This window comes from Haliotis rubra, unplaced genomic scaffold (assembly GCF_003918875.1).
Source record: "Haliotis rubra isolate DU_JTF1 unplaced genomic scaffold, ASM391887v1 Scf405, whole genome shotgun sequence".
Taxonomy (NCBI): Eukaryota; Metazoa; Mollusca; class Gastropoda; order Lepetellida; family Haliotidae; genus Haliotis; species Haliotis rubra.
Window position 1 is genome coordinate 290,880 of NW_025767086.1, and position 23,400 is coordinate 314,279.

At 43.7% G+C, this 23,400-nt stretch overlaps 1 protein-coding gene across 2 annotated transcripts in view; it reads right to left on the reverse strand.

Annotated features, from left to right (window-relative positions):
- Positions 1–23,400, reverse strand: part of LOC124287718 (high affinity cAMP-specific and IBMX-insensitive 3',5'-cyclic phosphodiesterase 8B-like) — a 235,100-nt gene that overhangs the window by 184,093 nt on the left and 27,607 nt on the right. Inside the window, exon 2 of one of the 2 annotated variants that reach the window (XM_046724250.1) lies at positions 6,521–6,681. In XM_046724250.1, coding sequence (XP_046580206.1) covers positions 6,521–6,592 — 72 coding nt within the window. In that variant the 5' untranslated portion in view covers positions 6,593–6,681. Of the gene's footprint in view, positions 1–6,520; positions 6,901–23,400 lie in introns of those variants that run through there. The other variant, XM_046724252.1, reaches the window with a different exon arrangement.

Sequence of the window (23,400 nt, forward strand, 5' to 3'; positions counted from 1 at the left end):
AGTATTCAAGTACCCCGTCTATCTTAAGACATATTTCCCACCTTTTCACAAAGAAAATGATAATTAATGAAAAATGATAAAGTAAGGTCAAATGTGTTTTGCCAAACGTCGGCAAGAACACACACAGACAGCGACAGCCATAAGTTTGTGGCCTATGCTGGGAATGGTTCTGTTGAAACGTCTTTAGTCCGGCTTGACTAACACTTAAATACAGATATAACACCTCAATATTCACCACAAATTTATCACATTTGGTCTACGAAAACCTGTGTGAACTATACATGCCGCCATAAAGTGTCAGCCATAGGGAAATCCATCGCCAACTAATGCTCAGACAGATCGATTCACCAAATACGGAGTTGCAGTTCGAGCATGTTCCCACCACTTCCATTGTGTCGTAAGACAGGGAGGAAATAGGTATTGGGTGGCCAAGCTGACGACCGCTGTTGTTCATGTTTTCAGTCACTTGGTCTGTGGTTTAGCTGGTGTTATACTGCGGCGTTCACCATTCATTGGTTCGTTTTTTTGTTCTAACTCGCAGCCCACCAGACACTGGACATGAAGGTATTTCTTTGATGGAACATGTGGTCATCATCAGAGTACAAATGACTTCCTCTTGTCTGTTCCGATCCAGCACGACGGGACACTATGGATAATGTTTCATTCATCATAGTCATAGTGCAACCTTCGGTGTCTTGTTTAATGTAAGAGTATTTTAGTCCGCCGTCACCCCTGGACCCTACTGTCAAGTTGAAGAGCCGTACCGCGGTCAACCCATAGGCTCCAGTATGTGCCTTGAATAACAATACCTAATTCTAATGGATGCGCGTGTATTACATAACATCGCAGTGCATAGGGATTGTGGCATTATAGAGGTTTCGTTGTTAAATCCGCATATGGTATGCCTTTCATTGAAATGAATTAACCCTGTATAAGCTACTTTAATTTCTAGCTACCCTACAGCTACGAGTTCACAAGCTGCTGCTACATACATGTACTTGTATACAGTCTCACAGCTCGCCACAACTTGTGGAACCCGGTAGACGAACACTTTGTCTCTGAAAATATGTATTTTGGATAGGAACAAATTAACATTATTTGTATTAAAAAGAGCCAAAGTCAGATTGGAGATTAACATTGCTTCAATGAGGGTGTTAAGTCACAGAGAGGGCTGGGCGGAATGGTCAACAACCTCGGATCTATGCTTTGGTGCTTATGTATTTGAGGGCGGGCACCAAGTCTTGACCAAGTTTTTATGTCTTAATTTCGAATACCGAACTATGTCTTATCTGTATGCCTGAACAAAGAAGTGAACAGTCTTTAGCTTACAGTTTGGATAATTTGGATTTCGTTAATCGAATTCTCTCGGATTAATCATGTTTAAATTTGATTAAACAAAATTGGAAGCACATATTAAATAGAATATTTAATGTGCCTAGTGAAATATGATGCGTCATCGAGTGACGTGAAACACGTCATATTTTCACTCATGACTACGACACTCGTGAAAATATCACTTTTTTGCACGTCACCCCATGACGAATCATATTTCACTAGGCACATTAAATAGCCTCTATATATGGTCTTTGCTAAGACCCATGTTTCCGTTTGTGATATTTGCTAAAATACAATAAAATGGAATGGTGTATTTTAGAAAGGTTTAGCGTGTTTACGCTTTGACGCTTTCGACTGCCACGCGGTATTTTGCTGTTAGTATCTGGTGGGTTATAGTAACTAAAGCATAATGACTTGCTTAATAATCAGATTGATCGAATTGTCGACTGCAACTATGGAACCCACATATGACTGTAGCTTTGATACCTGGATTGACGAAAGGCTATGTCCCAGAATGACTTGTATTGTGCATACACCCGATACACATTTGTAGGAAATGGCTGGATAATAGAATGACTACTAGCTATGATACTCGGATTGACGAATGGCTAATTATACCCGGATTGACGACTAGCTATGATACACAGATTGACGACTAGCTATGACACCCGGATTGACGACTAGCTATGATACACAGATTGACGACTAGCTATGACACCCGGATTGACGACTAGCTATGATACACAGATTGACGACTAGCTATGATACCCGGATTGACGACTAGCTATGATACCCGGATTGACGACTAGCTATGATACACGGATTGACGACTAGCTATGATACACAGATTGACGACTAGCTATGATACACAGATTGACGACTAGCTATGATACACAGATTGACGACTAGCTATGATACACAGATTGACGACTAGCTATGATACACAGATTGACGACTAGCTATGATACACAGATTGACGACTAGCTATGATACACAGATTGACGACTAGCAGATTGACGATAGCTATGATACACAGATTGACGACTAGCTATGATATCACAGATTGACGACTAGCTATGATATCCAGCATTGACGACTAGCTATGATACACAGATTGACGACTAGCTATGATACACAGATTGACGACTAGCTATGATACACAGATTGACGACTAGCTATGATACCCAGATTGACGACTAGCTATGATACACAGATTGACGACTAGCTATGATACCCAGATTGACGACTAGCTATGATACCCAGATTGACGACTAGCTATGATACCCAGATTGACGACTAGCTATGATACACAGATTGACGACTAGCTATGATACACAGATTGACGACTAGCTATGATACACAGATTGACGACTAGCTATGATACACAGATTGACGACTAGCTATGATACCCAGATTGACGACTAGCTATGATACACAGATTGACGACTAGTTATGATACACAGACCCAGATTGACGACTAGCTATGATATACAGATTGACGACTACCTATGATACACAGATTGACGGATACCTATGATACACAGATTGACGACTAGCTATGATACACAGATTGACGACTAGCTATGATACACAGATTGACGACTAGCTATGATACACAGATTGACGACTAGCTATGATACCCAGATTGACGACTAGCTATGATACACAGATTGACGACTAGCTATGATACACAGATTGACGACTAGCTATGATACACAGATTGACGACTAGCTATGATACCACAGATTGACGACTATGATACACAGAGCGGATATGATACACAGATTGACGACTAGTTATGATACCCAGATTGACGACTAGCTATGAGACACAGATTGACGACTAGCTATGATACACAGATTGACGACTAGCTATGATACACAGATTGACGACTAGCTATGATACACAGATTGACGACTAGTTATGATACCCAGATTGACGACTAGCTATGATACCCAGATTGACGACTGACGGAGCTATGATACACAGATTGACGGATTGACGACAGCTATGATACACAGATTGACGACTAGCTATGATACCCAGACGGATACCTATGATACACAGATTGACGACTAGTATGATGATACCCAGCTATGATACACAGACGACTAGCTATGATACACAGATTGACGACTAGCTATGATACACAGATTGACGACTAGCTATGATACACAGATTGACGACTAGCTATGATACACAGATTGACGACTAGCTATGATACCCAGATTGACGACTAGCTATGATACACAGATTGACGACTAGCTATGATACACAGATTGACGGATACCTATGATACACAGATTGACGGATACCTATGATACACAGATTGACGAATAGCTATGATACACAGATTGACGACTAGCTATGATACACAGATTGACGACTAGCTATGATACCCAGATTGACGACTAGCTATGATACACAGATTGACGACTAGCTATGATACACAGATTGAGATATGATACACAGATTGACGACTAGCTATGATACACAGTGATGATACTGACGGATGATACCCATGATACAGATTGACGACTATGATACACAGATTGACGACTAGCTATGATACACAGATTGACGACTAGTTATGATACAGATTGACAGATTGACGACAGACTAGTTATGATACACAGATTGACGACTAGCAGATGATACCACGATTGACAGATTGACGACTAGCTACACAGATTGACGACTACCTATGATACACAGATTGACGGATACGGTGATACGACTAGCCATGATTACACAGATTGACGGATACCTATGATATACAGATTGACGACTAGCTATGATACACAGATTGACGACTAGCTATGATACACAGATTGACGGATACCTATGATACACAGATTGACGGATACCTATGATACACAGATTGACGGATACCTATGATACACAGATTGACGACTAGCTATGATACCCGATTGACGGATACCTCTTGATGACTAGCTATGGTACACAGACTGACGACTAGCTATGATACCCAGATTGACGACTAGCTATGATACCCGGATTGACGACTCGTTATGGTACCCGGATTCACGAATATGTGCATAACTAGAGATATCAAGCAATTTACAAAACTCTATTACTTGGCCTGACATATACAGTTGTGTATCACACTGCATCATCTGATTGATCTTACATGATTCACCGTGAAACACATTCCGCGTCATGAGTATCACCATTCATTGTTATCAAACACCGCCAGGGCCAACAAACCCATGATATTCAGCTTCACGTTAACCGCCACCGCCAGGGCCAACCCCGCTGATATTCGGTGAGCTTCACTGTCGGCTTGTGTTAACAAACACCGCCAGGGCCAACCCCGCTGATATTCGGTGAGCTTCACTATCGGCTTGTGTTAACAAACACCGCCAGGGCCAACCCCGCTGATATTCGGTGAGCTTCACTGTCGGCTTGTGTTAACAAGAGGCATATATATCACGCAAGTGATCACGAACTGCGTTCCGTGTCGTCAACCGACCTGATTAATCTGCCCTAATCAATATGGCCGTTATGACAAGTGGGTTAAATACGTAACGGTATATCTAAACGTTGGTGTCAGACAACAGACGTGTCAAATAAATAGGAAATAAAATATTCAATATTTTTGTGTTAGGATACACAAGGAAGCCATTATTGTCAGGTATGAAGAAGCACTTGAGTCATGGCTATTTGTAACCTGGTCGTGGTGATGTCACATAAATTGATTTCAGTCACAAAGTGATCGGAATGGGATTTACAAAACCACATCTGATTACATATCAACGAGGTATACAAACGTATTAGAATGAAATAAAAATATTAAGGCCTCATATAGCTGGAGGGCCAGGTCATTGGCCTCTGACCTACATTTGGGAACCTCCGTTAACCATAACCATCACTCAGTATGTAAGGTTTGGGGCCCGTATTAATAAATACTTGTTCATCATGGTGAATGGTAGAGAAAGAAGACATACCTTTCTGACAATTGTTTCTGCCATCCTATCAAGGCCCGTCTTTTGCGTGCCTACGTCAATCATGATATTGACGTAATCAATCATAAGACAATCGATAAGTGATTACAATGTACGTGCGATAAAAGATGAGATAGGAACCTGTCAATATCGATAATTTGCTGTGTGAGCAATAGTGTTAAGATGCCCAATCTGCATCTCTTATTTCAAGCTACAAATATCAGCTTTGTTTGTTAGAATAACGGCGACTTACACACACATACATTGTATGTGAATTTAGTAATATAGCATGTTGCTAACGGAACTAACAACATACCTCATGTGGCCATACACAAAGGACGTTGAGTGGAGATAAAGTTACCGTGTGTCTAAGCATAGCGTGAATATTACATATGAATTAAATATACAGTTGGTAGGGACGCATTACACCGCCCGTTTTGTACATTTGCATTTCAACTGATAAAAGAAATGCATTTCAGCCTAGTATAACAAGTGATGAGTGGTTGTGTTATATTCAGTATTTACACAATGCCACGCGTATATATCAGGATCCGTACAGTTGACGTAAGCACTGGACTTGCCGTGTGGACTAACGAGTGGTATAATGGGCTTATGTGAATAGTGATATTGACATGTCGACGCTGCAGTAGAGTCCGCTTGATGTAATGCGTTACAAGCCTGCTCTTAGTTGACACTGACAGCACTTGAACTCAAGAGTGATGTTATATACACGTTATAGCATGATCGGTGACAAACGCATGATGTATAACAGCGTAAGATGGATATGGGATGTGTGTGTCAAGGCTAATGAAGATCGCACAATCATCCGTCTCTGCAGACAGTTATGATATTGCTAGGGGTTGTTAAGCACATGGGCACATTTGATTCCATGACAGCAATAACGTTTTAAAGTCTTCTTGAAATATTACATGCACCAGCACTTAAGCGACACGCGTTGAATGACGGTTGGAGTACATTTCCCCGTTGTTTACATAAACCATGACATGAGATGTATATTACACCACGAAATGTACACCCTCCTGGCGGAAGATGAATGACAGCGGGGACATGTGTGTCATCTTGATCTTAAAACATGCAGGAAGACCAGTACGGTTAAAATACCTTCTTATTAGAAGTGACATTAGATTAAGATAGACTAGACACAACACTCGGCGCCTTCACTGAAACTGAAAATACTGAAACACTTAACATCAACCTACCTTTCTGGGTAGCGTCCCATTCACATTAGATGGAGTTGACAGATCCTCGTTTTCTTCAATTACGGTTTCCATGGTAACTGATTTGAGGTGACAAGAGAAAGTACGCTTCCTGTTTGTGCACTGTCTATCTTGATACAGTCTGTTCACATCTCCTCTCTCACCTGTAATTAAAAGGACGCCACAGGTAACACGACGCCAAACAGTATCCAGGTATATCGGATGACGAGAGAAAAATCCAGTTCGTAAAAAACCTTCTGTTTGTCCAACGAGTGGAATGTAAAGCACACTCAACTCCAGTACAAGTTAAATGAAGGTCTGTCTCATAACTCGACAAACATTTCACAGGTAGCGGCGACACACAGGTAGATGTACCTGACTGGTAGACAGTCACGCGAACTACACACGAAGTCAGCAACAAGCACGCAGCCGTACCCCTATGGTGTAACAGGGGCACAATTACCTCCAGCTCAAACACCTGGTTTGATCGATCCAGTTTGAATGACAGTCAGAGGGCTTTGTGAGCTCGCGACTCTCGGCGATCCACGTGACACTGGTACGGCTATTCGACGCACGTCGGGTCTGACGAAGTTAGCTCTCGAGAAGTATCGCCGTCACCGGTCAGTTAGTTTCTGCTGGGAGGTTGTGAGATGTCCACTTGCTGGACGGGGGCAGCAACACTAACTGGTCACTTTTAAAGTTAGTGCCTCGGCTTGTAAGAAGGCAGGGGCGATATATTAGCCGATTTGGCGGGGACCGTATCAAATGTTACCTGTGTCACATTGTTCATGATGGTCTAATGGGAAGATTTATATGAAAGGGTCATATTTGAAAATCATACCCATATAGCAACATATCCATCTATTAGTTTCAACACATATCAACATAAATGTATTGTAGTTAGACGATTGATTAGTAAAGAACATATACGTGTTTTGGGAATGTTCCCTTTGGACGTGATAATTCTAATCACAGACTAGATAAACAAGCGATATGTAGCGCGATCGTTTGTGAAAAGTGTTTACTTTTGAATAAAGATCACCTTACAGGCATCTGGAGATGTGTCAAGGCCAAGTATGACAAACATAATAGTGCTGTTAGTAATTGGTCTCCGCCGGCTCGTCACTGTCAAGGAAATCGTTCACACATGCAGGTGCTGGAAGGGGAAAGCTCTCGTCGTCGCCGCCGCAGTTGTCATTGTCGTTGTATGATGTAAGTACGAGGCCACCTTATACGGGTATTGAACACGCAGAGCTCATCAAGTCAGTTTTGTGGATAACTATTTCTTCTTTACTGAATTTAGCAATATTACTATGTAGATTCTAATTCCATTATGGCAGAGTAAGTTGATAGATTCAATAAATCAGAAGATGTTTTCCATAAAGTTGTAGGTTTTCTAACTCACCAACTCCTAGAAGACCAGTTCAAACAAAGGTTTGGAAACCTTTAGAAATACATGGAGTTAACGTATACACTTGTTGTGCTTATCGTAGTTTTGACATGTAGACGTCGGAGCAAATCTTGGTAACACTTCCGCCCGTATCCCCCTAAATTTTAACGACGAGGAAAGAATTGTTTGAGTGGCAGTTTTAGAAGTTTGATATGTCTTTCAGTATGTTCAGATACCGATAAAGAAACATGCTAAAGCTCATCCTAATCAGATGAAGAATATATGTTCAGGTGATATGATATGACTAGAATAAAAAGGGGAAAACGGGCGGAAGTCTTTCCCAAATGTTCAGGATGCCGTTTAGACCAACAACTAGTCTCTGAAATGAACATATTTTGCAGAAAAAAACTTCATAGCATAACAAAAAATATCATGAAAAGGAGCCCTGAGACTTTCTTCAATTTCAGCCTAAAGCTAAACATCTAGTTTTGCCACATTTTCTAGACTTGCGTGGGCTATCTTGGATATATTTGCTTCAGGGTCTGTATGACAGACTAGATGCCGTTGTACAAAGTGATCTTAGCGCTAAGGTGACCGTAACTCCAATACCTTAACATAGATTTAAGGTAGTCTTACCGCTAAGGTTGTTTTGTACAACAGAACCCAGGACAATTTCAAATCCTAGTTTCATTCAATGCTATCGTTCGAAAAAATGGATGAATGGATTTGTACTCTGCCGTACAAAAAGAGCAACCCGGTTCAGGTCACGTCTCACACCCTTGCCTGTATTTTGTGCCGTGGCTTGATTGGGACAATAGTACCTGGACATGTGAAGGAGCCCCATATGACATGTGTACCTGGACATGTGAGGGAGCCCCATATGACATGAGTACCTGGACATGTGAGGGAGCCCCATGTGACATGTGTACCTGGACATGTGAGGGAGCCCCATGTGACATGTGTACCTGGACATGTGAGGGAGCCCCATATGACATGTGTACCTGGACATGTGAGGGAGACTCATGTGACATGTCTACCTGGACATGTGAGGGAGACTCATGTGACATGTGTACCTGGACATGTGAGGGAGACTCATGTGACATGTGTACCTGGACATGTGAGGGAGACTCATGTGACATGTGTACCTGGACATGTGAGGGAGACTCATGTGACATGTGTACCTGGACATGTGAGGGAGACTCATGTGACATGTGTACCTGGACATGTGAGGGAGACTCATGTGACATGTGTACCTGGACATGTGAGGGAGACCCATATGACATGTGTACCTGGACATGTGAAGGAGCCCCATATGACATGTGTACCTGGACATGTGAGGGAGACCCATGTGACATGTGTACCTGGACATCTCAGGGAGACTCATGTGACATGTGTACCTGGACATGTGAAGGAGCCCCATATGACATGTCTACCTGGACATGTGAGGGAGACTCATGTGACATGTGTACCTGGACATCTCAGGGAGACTCATGTGACATGTGTACCTGGACATGTGAGGGAGCCCCATGTGACATGTGTACCTGGACATGTGAGGGAGACTCATGTGACATGTGTACCTGGCCATGTGAGGGAGACTAATGTGACATGTGTACCTGGACATGTGAGGGAGCCCCATGTGACATGTGTACCTGGACATGTGAGGGAGACTCATGTGACATGTGTACCTGGACATGTGAGGGAGACCCATATGACATGTGTACCTGGACATGTGAGGGAGCCCCGTGTGACATGTGTACCTGGACATGTGAGGGAGACTCATGTGACATGTGTACCTGGACATGTGAGGGAGACTCATGTGACATGTGTACCTGGACATGTGAGGGAGACTCATGTGACATGTGTACCTGGACATGTGAGGGAGACTCATGTGACATGTGTACCTGGACATGTGAGGGAGACTCATGTGACATGTGTACCTGGACATGTGAGGGAGACTCATGTGACATGTGTACCTGGACATGGGAGGGAGACTCATGTGACATGTGTACCTGGACATGTGAGGGAGCCCCATATGACATGTGTACCTGGACATGTGAGGGAGACTCATGTGACATGTGTACCTGGACATGTGAGGGGGGCCCATATGACATGAGTACCTGGACATGTGAGGGAGACCCATGTGACATGTGTACCTGGACATGTGAGGGAGCCCCATATGACATGTGTACCTGGACATATGAGGGAGACCCATGTGACATGTGTACCTGGACATGTGAGGGAGACCCATGTGACATGTGTACCTGGACATGTGAGGGAGCCCCATGTGACATGTGTACCTGGACATGAGGGAGACCCATGTGACATGAGTACCTGGACATGTGAGGGAGACCCATGTGACATGTGTACCTGGACATGTGAGGGAGCCCCATGTGACATGTGTACCTGGACATGTGAGGGTGCCTCTTGTGACATGAGTACCTAGATATGTGAGGGAGGCCCATGTGAAATGTGTACCTAGACATGTGAGGGATACCAATGTGACATGTGTACCTGGACTGGTGAGGGAACCCCATGTAACATGTGAACCTGGACATGTGAGGGAGACTCATGTGACATGTGTACCTGGACATGTGAGGGAGCTCCATGTGACATGTGTACCTGGACATGTGAGGGAGACTCATGTGACATGTGTACCTGGACATGTGAGGGAGACTCATGTGACATGTGTACCTGGACATGTGAGGGAGACTCATGTGACATGTGTACCTGGACATGTGAGGGAGACTCATGTGACATGTGTAACTGGCCATGTGAGGGAGCCCCATGTGACATGTGTACCTGGACATGTGAGAGAGGCCCATGTGACATGTGTACCTGGCCATGTGAAGGAGGCCCATGTGACATGAGTACCTGGACGTGTTAGGGAGACCAATGTGACATGAGCACCTGGACATGTAAGGGTGCCCCATGTGACATGTGACTTGGACATGTGGGGGAGCCCCATATGACATGAGTACCTGGACATGTTAGGGATACCAATGTGATATGTGTTACGGGCCATGTGAGGTAACCCCATGTGACATGTGTACCTGGACATGTGAGGGAGACTCATGTGACATGTGTACCTGGACATGTAAGAGAGCCCCATGTGACATGTGTACCTGGACATATGAATTAAACTCATGTGACATGTGTACCTGGCCATGTGAGGGAGACTCATGTGACATGTGTACCTGGCCATGTGAGGGAGTCCCATGTGACATGTGTACCTGGACATGTGAGGGAGACTCATGTGACATGAGTACCTGGTCATGTGAGGTAGACACATGTGACATGTGTACCTGGACATGTAAGAGAGCCCCATGTGACATGTGTACCTGGACATATGAATTAAACTCATGTGACATGTGTACCTGGACATGTGAGGGAGACTCATGTGACATGTGTACCTGGACATGTAGGTGAGCCCCATGTGACATGTGTCCCTTGACATCTGAGGGAGCCCATTGTGACATGTGTCCCTTGACATGTGAGGGAGCCCTGTGTGACATGTGTCCCTTGACATGTGAGGGAGCCCTGTGTGACATGTGTCCCTTGACATGTGAGGGAGACCCATGTGACATGTGTTCCTTGACATCTGAGGGAGCCCCGTGTGACATGTGTACCTGGACATGTGAGGGAGAACAATGTGGCATGTGTACCTGGACATGTGAGGGAGACCCATGTGACATGTGTCCCTTGAAATCTGAGGGAGCCCCATGTGACATGTGTACCTGGACATGTGAGGGAGACCCATGTGACATGTGTACCTGGACATGTGAGGGAGACCCATGTGACATGTGTACCTGGACATGTGAGGGAGCCCCATGTGACATGTGTACCTGGACATGTGAGGGAGCCCCTCATGTGACATGTGTACCTGGACATGTGAGGGAGACTCATGTGACATGTGTACCTGGACATGTGAGGGAGCCCCATGTGACATGTGTACCTGGACATGTGAGGGAGACTCATGTGACATGTGTACCTGGACATCTCAGGGGAGACCCATGTGACATGTGTACCTGGACATGTGAAGGAGCCCCATATGACATGTGTGTACCTGGACATGTGAGGGAGACTCATGTGACATGTGTACCTGGACATGTGAGGGGAGACCCATATGACATGAGTACCTGGACATGGGAGGGAGACTCATGTGACATGTGTACCTGGACATGTGAGGGAGCCCCATATGACATGTGTACCTGGACATATGACGGAGGCTCATGTGACATGTGTACCTGGACATGTGAGGGGGGCCCATATGACATGAGTACCTGGACATGTGAGGGAGGCCCATGTGACATGTGTACCTGGACATGTGAGGGAGCTCCATGTGACATGAGTAACTGGCCATGTGAGGGAGACCCATGTGACATGTGTCCCTGGACATGGGAGGGAGCCCCATGTGACATGTGTACCTGGACATGTGAGGGAGCCTCATGTGACATGTGTACCTGATACATCTGAGGGAGACTCATGTGACATGTGTACCTAGACACATGTGACATAGGGAGAACCCCATGTGACATGTGTACCTGGACATGTGAGGGAGACTCATGTGACATGTGTACCTGGACATGTGAGGGAGACTCCATGTGACATGTGTACCTGGACATGTGAGGGAGACTCATGTGACATGTGTACCTGGACATGTGAGGGAGACCCATGTGACATGTGTACCTGGACATGTGAGGGAGACCCATGTGACATGTGTACCTGGACATGTGAGGGAGACTCATGTGACATGTGTACCTGGACATGTGAGGGAGACCCATGTGACATGTGTACCTGGACATGTGAGGGAGACTCATGTGACATGTGTACCTGGACATCTCAGGAGCCCCATGTGACATGTGTACCTGGACATGTGAGGGAGGCCCATGTGACATGTGTACCTGGACATGTGGGTGAGCCCCATGTGACATGTGTCCCTTGACATCTGAGGGAGCCCATTGTGACATGTGTCCCTTGACATGTGAGGGAGCCCTGTGTGACATGTGTCCCTTGACATGTGAGGGAGCCCTGTGTGACATGTGTCCCTTGACATGTGAGGGAGACCCATGTGACATGTGTTCCTTGACATCTGAGGGAGCCCCGTGTGACATGTGTACCTGGACATGTGAGGGAGAACAATGTGGCATGTGTACCTGGACATGTGAGGGAGACCCATGTGACATGTGTCCCTTGAAATCTGAGGGAGCCCCGTGTGACATGTGTACCTGGACATGTGAGGGAGACCCATGTGACATTTGTACCTCGACATGTGAGGGAGACCCATGTGACATGTGTACCTAAACATGTGAGGGAGCCCCATGTTACATGTGTACCTGGACATGTGAGGGTGCCTCATGTGACACGTGCACCTGGACATGTTAGGGAGCCTCTTGTGGCATGTGTACCTGGACATGTGAGGGAATCGCCATGTGGTAAGCGAATCTAGTCAAGATCTTACCTCTATGTGGCAAGAGTACCTCATCAAGTTCTTACCTGTAAGTGACACGAGTACCTGGTCAAGATATAACCTCTAAGTGACACGAGTACCTGGTCAAGACTTACCTCTAAGTGACACAAGTTCCTGGTCAAGACTTACCTCTAAGTGACACGAGTACCTGGTCAAGACTAACCTCTACGTGACACGAGTACCTGGGCATTTGCAGGAACAGCCATGTGACTCCAGTTTCTGGCCTTCAGTAATTCATAACACCGTCATTTACTTATAACATGATACTTTGTACCTTGTCATTCGTATTTCATCAATGCTTTGCTGTTGGTCATACATCTGTTCATTGCAATCAAGACAGTTATTGAAAAGATTATTCTCCCTTGAAACACACGGTTTGATAAACATGTCTATGTCGAAAGTTACAGATCATTCATAAATGAAGACACTTCACTTTTGTTTGTTCGAACTCGCTGGAATCAGAGAATGAAAGGTGGAATTTGATGTGGTCAGCATTTCAGTTCCATGAAGCGTTAGTCCGGGAATCGAACCCACGACCAACGGTTCATAGATTCTTAGCCCTTCACAAACAAATGCTTTTAAGTGTTTCAACACCAAGCCTACTCCAGTGGTTGGGTACATTAGACTGCAAGACAGCACCTATACGGGACGCAGGAGCCACCTGAGCACCTACCTGTAATTACCCTTATAAATAACCCTTAAGGTATGTAGGCACCTGCTTGTAATTACTCATATACATATCCCTTAAGGTATGTAGGCACCTACTTGTAATGACTCCTATATGTAACCATCAAGGTATGTAGGACCCTACCTGTAATGACTACTATATGTAACCCTCAAGGTATGTAGGCCCCAGCTGAAATGACTGCTATACGTAACCCTGGAGATATGTAGGCCCCTACCTGTAATAACTCCTATATGAAACCCTCAAGGTATGTAGGCCCCAGCTGAAATGACTGCTATACGTAACCCTCAAGGTATGTAGGCCCCTACCTGTAATGAATCCTATACGTATGTAGGCACCTACCGGTGGTAATGACCCTACCTGTAATGACTCCTATATGTAACTCTCAAGGTATGTAGGCACCTACCTGTAATGACTACTATATGTAACCCTCAAGAGCCATCTAGGCACCTACCTGTAATGACTACTATATGTAACCCTTGAGCCATCTAGGCACCTACATGTAATGACTCCTATATGTAACCCTTGAGCCATCTAGCCACCTACCTGTAATGACTCCTATATGTAACCCTTGAGTCATCTAGGCACCTACCTGTAATGACTCCTATATGTAACCCTTGAGCCATCTAGGCACCTACCTGTAATGACTCCTATATGTAACCCTTGAGCCATCTAGGCACCTACCTGTAATGACTCCTATATGTAACCCTTGAGCCATCTAGGCACCTACCTGTAATGACTCCTATATGTAACCCTTGAGCCATCTAGGCACCTACCTGTAATGACTCCTATATGTAACCCTTGAGCCATCTAGGCACCTACCTGTAATGACTCCTATATGTAACCCTATATAACCCTTGAGCCATAGGCACCTACCTGTAGGCACCTACCTACCTGTAATGACTCCTATATGTAACCCTTGAGCCATCTAGGCACCTACCTGTAATGACTCCTATATGTAACCCTTGAGCCATCTAGGCACCTACCTGTAATGACTCCTATATGTAACCCTTGAGCCATCTAGGCACCTACCTGTAATGACTCCTATATGTAACCCTTGAGCCATCTAGGCACCTACCTGTAATGACTCCTATATGTAACCATTGAGCCATCTAGGCACCTACCTGTAATGACTACTATACGTAACGTTTGAGGCATCAAGGCAGCGACCATTGTTGCCTTTACGTAACGGTAAAAACACCTACCTGTTATAACGCCTTGTTTCACGCATCATACTTAAATGACTGTTCCAGTTTATTTCGGCAAGGTGTGTATCATGAACAAGGAGGTGTCTCCTGTGAGCAGTCTGAATGAATGAATGTTGTTGGGGAAGAAAGATCCCATCTCTCATTGTTGGAGCGGAAGTGACGGATGCCATGCAGGACATTCACAGGTAGCAGAACATCTGTTTTGTGACACAGCCCATGACGGGATACATATAACTACAGGGTTAGGGTGAAGGTCTGACAACATATTCCCATTTGGGCACCAGGGCATACTTAACAGACACAACGAATTAACTTTTTGGGATTGCTAAAGCGGAAAGGGATGTCGTGATTGATAATGATAGCTTTTAATCCACCAGTCAATCAGGCGGAGACCCATCTCAATTGAGTGATTGCAGAACCTTGGGTTGTAGGCATTCTGTTGTGTGTAAGTTCAGGACAACCTATCCCACAATTCACGGAAGTCTGTTCTCCCGAAATCTACAGAGCCTATCAACACAATAGGCCGAAGTCGGATCTCCCCCAAATCTGGAGAGCCTATCAACACAACAGGTCGAAGTTAGATTTTCCCCAAATCAGAACACAATAGACTGAAGTCGAATCTCCCCAAATCTGGAGAGCCTATCAACAGAATAGACTGAAGTCGGATCTGCCCAAAATCAGGTGAGCCTATCAACACAATAGGTCGAAGTCGGATCTTCCCCAAATCTGGAGAGCCTATCAACACAACAGGTCGAAGTCGGATCTCCCCCAAATCACAACACAATAGACTGAAGTCTGACCTCCCCCAAATCAGGAGAGCCCATCAACACGATAGACCGAAGTTAGATCTCCCCCAAATCTGGAGAGCCTATTTTAAAACACAATTGGCCGAAGTCGGATCTCCCCCCAAATCAAGAAAGCCTATTAATACAATAGGCCGAAGTCGGATCTCTCACTTAACAGAGACGCCTATCCTAAAAAACGCCGAAGTCGGATCTCCCCAAAATCAGTACTTATCTAATAAAAGACCAGAGTTGGATCTCCCCTAAAATTGGATAGCCTATCCGTCAGGAGTCGGATCTCCTGAATCTGTCCCACACTATACACCGAGTCGGATCTGAACCAAACAGAAGTGGCCATGATGTCTCGGGATCAGTAGACATAAGCCTCTAAATGGTGCCGGATCAGCGAACCTGAGCCTCATGAAGGTGCCAGATCGGACAGAAACAGCTGTTACCATTTTACGTCAATTTATGGACGATTCCATCGTTTATCTGGTGCCCTGTGGCCATACAGCCCATATATTGTCCTATGGCCATACAGCCCATATATTGCCCTGTGGATATACAGCCCATATATTGTCCTGTGGCCATACAACCCATATATTGTCCTGTGGCTATACAGCCCATATATTGTCCTGTGGACATACAGCTTATATATTGTCCTGTGGCCATACAGCCCATATATTGTCCTGTGGCCATACAGCCAGCCCATATATTGTCCTGTGGCCATACAGCCCATATATTGTCCTGTGGATATACAACCCATATATTGTCCTGTGGATATACAGCCCATATTTTGTCCTGCTGTCGCCATACAATCCATATACTGTCCTGTGGATATACAGCCCATATATTGTCCTGTGGCCATACAGCCCATATATATATACTGCCCATATATTGTCCTGTGGATATACAGCCCATATATTGTCCTGTGGCCATATATGGACATACAGCCCATATATTGTCCTGTGGATATGTCCCATATATTGTCCTGTGGACATACAGCCCATATATATTGTCCTGTGGATATACAGCCATACATTGTCCTGTGGATATACAGCCCATATATTGTCCTGTGGCCATACAGCCCATATATTGTCCTGTGGCCCATATATTGTATACAGCCCATATATTGTCCTGTGGATATACATTGTCCTGTGGCCCATATATTGTCCTGTGGCCATACAGCCCCATATATTGTCCTGGCCATGGTCCTGTGGCCATACAGCCCATATATTGTCCTGTGGATATACAGCCCATATATTGTCCTGTGGATATACAGCCCATATATTGTCCTGTGGATATACAGCCCATATATTGTCCTGTGGATATACAGCCCATATATTGTCCTGTGGATATACAGCCCATATATTGTCCTGTGGACATACAGCCCATATATTGTCCTGTGGAGATACAGCTCATATATTGTCCTGTGGACATACAGCCCATATATTGTCCTGTGGCCATACAGCCCATATATTGTCCTGTGGTCATACAGCCCATATATTGTCCTGTGGATATACAACCCATATATTGTCCTGTGGATATACAGCCCATATATTGGATCTCCCCCAAATCAAGATAGCCTATGAACACAATAGGCCGAAGTCGGATCTCCCCCAAATCAAGAGAACCTATCAACACAATAGGCCGAAACTGGATCTCCCCCAAATCAAGAGAGCCTATCAACACAATATGCCGAAATTAGATCTCCCCCAAATCAAGAGAGCCTATCAACACGATAGGCCAAAGTCAGATGATCCCCAAATCAGGAGAGCCTATCAACACAATGGGCCGAAATTGGATCTCCCCCAAATCAAGAGTGCCTATCAACACAATAGGCCGAAGTCGGATCTCCCCCAAATCAGGAGAGCCTATCAACACAATAGGCCGAAATTGGATCTCCCCCGAATCAAGAGTGCCTATCAACACAATAGGCCGAAGTCGGATCTCCCCAAAATCAGGAGAGCCTATCAACAAGTACAAAAACACAACCGAACGGCTCCCGAACGCATCATCTGACCTGTTTACATAAAATCGTGACCCTATCTGAGAAGGTAGGTTCAGGCATGTACACATCATCTCGTCAGAAACACCGAATCCGTCTTTATAGCAACTGAAAGAAAATTGGGTGTTTCTTTGAAAATCCCTGTGTGAGACATTTAGAATAGTGTTGCCATGGAGATGGCATGACAACAGCTTATTTATATATTGCTGTTTTCCGGATTCTGATTACGGAAGTGAGACATGTTTTCCCGTGTTTACCTGAATGCCGTAGTATAATCGACAACACTCTCAAAATAGAATCGGGTAGCACAAAGTTACAAGCCCATTCTGCCCGAGTAAGTCTGATTATCAATCGTAATGGTTGATTAACGTCTGGCGTTGTCAGCTGTGACAACCGCGCCACAACTTCATCAGCCTAAAAGAACATTAACACAAAAAAAGTATGAAAACACAACCATTTATAGCAGCAGTTTATAGGTTTTCCCAGTAGTTTGATTGAAGTACTTGAAGAATTGATTTTGTGTATATTTGAAAAACGCATAAATGTGCTATTATATGTCAATAATGAGGAGCGGCGGTAGGGTAGCCAAGTGGTTAAAGCGGTCGCTCGTCACGCCGAAGACCCAGGTTCGATTCCTCACATAGGTACAATGTGTGAAGCCCATTTCTGGTGTCCCCCGCCGTGATATCGTTGGAATATTGGTAAAAGCGGCGTAAAGCTAAACTCACTCACTCACAATAATGAGGATGACTTCCAATGAACCACGTGCCTTTTGGAAACATATTTTAAGTGGTCAGAAGAAAGAGAAATGAATGAAGGGGATCCCTGACTGGACTGTGAATGTAGTGTGAGACCTGCAACATATGTGTATATGATATCATATATTTCATTTTATCTGTTCCAAAATCATTAAAATAACATTCAGTACACTCAAAACCACTCTATAATAACAATAAGCAGAGACAAGCGTGTGTTTCATTATGTCTATGACATGTGACTGCGATGACGTCACGGCCATATCATCCTTGTTACGTCATCAAGTAATTCAGTCTTGTACTGTATACTTTTGGTTTCTGTGTATATATACATGTATCTAACACATTGTAAAGAACACACCGGTGCGTTATCAATAGAGATACCGAGGTCATTGGGAGATATGGGAAAGGTCGGAATAGGTCAAATAAACAAAGCATGCATACAAAACCTTACAGTAACTTGTGTTAATGTGCATATGACACACTTACATCAGATCCAGTTTCAGAATTACAGACAGGAACAGTCACACTACGTTACTGGCAAAAAGGACAGGACTTCACCAGTGTGTGTGTGTGTGTGTGTGTGTGTGAATGTGCAAACCGTCACCGAGGGAAAATATCCAGTCTCGAGTAAAATGGTCAAATATCGGTGACAACGATATGTACGGTTCACTGATGAACAGTGATGACACCAGGTGTCTGTAGCACTCGTCTCCCGCCCCCTGGTACCATCCCCAACTCTCACGATCTACTGTGTGTATTTGTAAGACAGCCTTGGAGGATTCACTATGGAAGAAGATCAATTCACAATAATCTTGATAACTCGAAATCGTATTTCGTGACAAGGAAATGCCGACATAGACCATACGAAACAAGGAACTGTATACGTACTATGTGTGTTGTTCCAGACTTTTGAATTGCTATGTTACTACGGCATTGATCGGCACTACATTTGTCTCGAGATACCGATAACTCGAAACAAGGGACCTTATACGTATATATGTGTTGGTCCATCCTCTTGAATGAGTTGCAATAAATGCTTTTGTGAAACGTTTCTGTAAACTGTGAACGTAACATTTCAGTTATATCTCTCAGCGTGTCGTTATTGAACTGTGTAATACCAATTGATAGTGATTACTACGCATATGTAAACAAACACAAAACAATGGGATCATTTGTAGTATATCTTATATCAATCATGTCACCAGTAGTTGAATATCAAGGCCTTCGTTCCGTTATCAATGACATTATATTTCTGGGGGTACCCATAAGCGACGTGCACCTGAATATTGGGCCTGGAGTCATTAACAATATAATATACAATAAACACCAGCAGTGACGGAGGAGCATTCAATGGCGTCCACATGAAGCGCCAACAGCCGGATGTTTTAAGCGTGCGTTGCTTTCATGGCCCTGCAACTCAATACAAGAAACTGCCTATCAAATATACCTCAATAAACGGAGTGTTGACGTCAACGGCTGCAAAAGCCCATAGAAACCTGTCAGCCAATAGGCATCGATCCAGTATCGGGGGTAATGTTTTCCTGCCTGTTGGTGTGTTTTGAGACACACAATTGGTTTTGTAGAATTATAATCACGGTAGCGACTGGGCAGGTGAGACGTACTTTTCCATGACCCATTCAACTGTTGTGTTAAACCTTTGTACTCACCCTCTCCGAGTGTGTTAAACCTTTGTACTCACCATCTCCGAGTGTGTTAAACCTTTGTACTCACCATCTCCAAGTGTGTTAAACCTTTGTACCCACCCTCTCCAAGTGTGTTAAACCTTTGTACTCACCCTCTCCAAGTGTGTTAAACCTTTGTACTCACCCTCCCCAAGTGTGTTAAACCTTTGTACCCACCCTCTCCAAGTGTGTTAAACCTTTGTTCTCACCCTCTCCGAGTGTGTTAAACCTTTGTACTCACCCTCTCCATGTGTGTTAAACCTTTGTACTCACCCTTCCAAGACCACACCGTTAGACACCAAGAATAGGTTCCATGCATTGTACACTTGTAGCGAATCGAACCTTCGGCGTAGTCAGCTACGCATTACCCACTAGACTACCCTTCTGAAACTTTGAGCCTACACAGTCGGCGTGTAACGCCATCAAATATACCCAAATGTTGTTAATTGTCCAAGTGAGTGATTACAGGGACCACTGAGAAGTGTAATGTGATCCCGTGAAGATCGTGTCACATCATCACAAATATGAGTCCGGTAACTCAGGGAACAACAAGTATAAAGTATTCGTGGATGTCACTTGGAGATACGGCACTGTAGTTAATGTCAGGCATACATTCTACATACTCTACCAGGTCCTGTGTAGCTGTCAAGATTTATTACTTCATCGAAATGTTTTCTTAGGTTGCCCTGTGACCTCTGTTTGCGTGTATCTAGTGCTCATGCTCACGAATCTGGGACACAATTTAGATAGTACAAGAGTGCATAGAGTGAGTGAGTGTGTTGTTATATGCTTCTTCTTGCAATGTTAAATAATAACCCCACGTGGAGACACTGTACATCGTACCCACGTGGAGACACTGTACACCGTACCCACGACGAGCAATTCATTTGAATACGTCGGTTTTTAACGCAATGTTCTTAATGATATTGTAAATATTGACATGACTAAATATGTAATGAAAACTGATCAACAAACAGGCAGACATATTGCGAGACATGGTGCTACGGCACAGTCAATGTTGAAACTGACAAACAGACACAATATACCAATGTTATCACTACGGTAGATAAGTTCACTGCATATGGGAATGTGGGGGATGGCCTAAAAGTCGGGCCAAGAAAAGTCGGGCCGGGCCGGGCCACCGGGTAATACTAAAAATGGATTGCAGAATATTAAAACGAAACCTGCACATTTAGGTCGATACTTTTCCTGCCTTCACAAATGCATAGTTTGATTGAAAATATATAGTTAATGGTGAAAAAACCCACACAACAACAATGACTACATACCGAGATTCCTGTAGAAAAGACACCGTCTTGTTGTTATGTGTTTTCCTTGATATGAGGGAAGGTTGCTTACTTCTCTTAGCGAGTGACATCCTGGGGTCCTGGGCAGGAAGTGACAGTGTTTTGACTGCTTTTCTTTCCTTAATTAAGATATTGGGGTTCCCTAATTAACCTTTATTGTCTCATGCTGAATGAGCACAGGATGTTTATGTTAAAGAGACGTGGATATCGGCGAGTGTCAATGGGCAAATATGACATGATTATGTATATTAAAAGAAATATTTGAAATCACAACATTTTGTTATATGTTATTAAGGATCAAACAAAGTATGCATTCACAAACACAAAAATTCTTATGTGTTTTCATTGTAAACAATACCAGTCCAAATCAGATAGCCAGCGCGTATGCATATGCTTATATTTACTAATACACATGAAACACAAAATGGTATTATATCTACCTAAATACCACTTCATCAAGTAAAGTAAAAGTGAAGCCCCTTTCTCTCTCCATTCCTAACAATTTAGGGGAAAAAGTCCTCGGAAAACAAAATCCGCAATCAAAAGTGTTTAGTCTCTGTTCGGCCCGACTTGGCCCGTGCTGTCAAAACAACCTAAACCTCACGTGTATCTTGAAATGTGTTTATATCCATAGATTAGTAATATATGTACCTACATACCACTTTACAGAGTCTCAAAGCGTAGTATTTGAAGCAAAACGTTGCTGAAAGTGAAGCTCTCTTTTCTACATATTCTCAACAAAGACACTGTATCACAAGCGTTCGGTCAGCCTTGGCTCGGGCTTTCAAAAACAACTTTCACCCCACACATGTCTCCTGATTTGTGTTTAAATCCATAGATTAGTATTATATCTACCCAAATATCAATGTGTGATGTTACAAAATGCCACATGTAAATATAACTGGTTCGGTAAAGTGAAGCCCTTTTCTCTCCCAAACACAACATAGCCTCAATCAAAAGTGTTAAGTCGCTGTTCGGCCCGACTTGGTCCGGGCTGCCAGAAACAGCTTAAACCTCACACATGTATACTGATTTGTGTCTATATCTAAAGAATAGAGTTATATCTATCCAAATACGTCTTTATAAAGTCTCAAAGCGTTGTATTTGAAGCAAACATGTTGCTTAAAATGAAGCCCTAATTTCTGTACATTCTCAACAACCACATAGTATAACATGCTTTCGGTCCGGCTTGGCCCGGGCTCTCAAAAACACCTTTAACCTCACATGTATCCTGATTTGTGTTTAATTCCATAGATTAGTATTATATCTACCTAAATATCAATGTGTGTCGTTACAAAATGCCACCTGTAAAGAAACCTGCTCCGTTAAAGTGAAGCCCTTTTCTCTCTCCATTCACAACATAGCCTCAATCAAAAGTGTTTAGTCGCTGTTCAGCCCGACTTGGCCCGTGTTGTCAAAAACAACCTAAACCTCACACGTGTATCTTGAAATGTGTTTATATCCATAGATTAGTAATATATGTACCTACATACCACTTTACAGAAACCACTAAAAAAAACCCCACCTCTTTCAAGCATTTCATGTCATATAATTGGGTATAATATCTTCTGATATTTATTAAGTTACTTATATGTG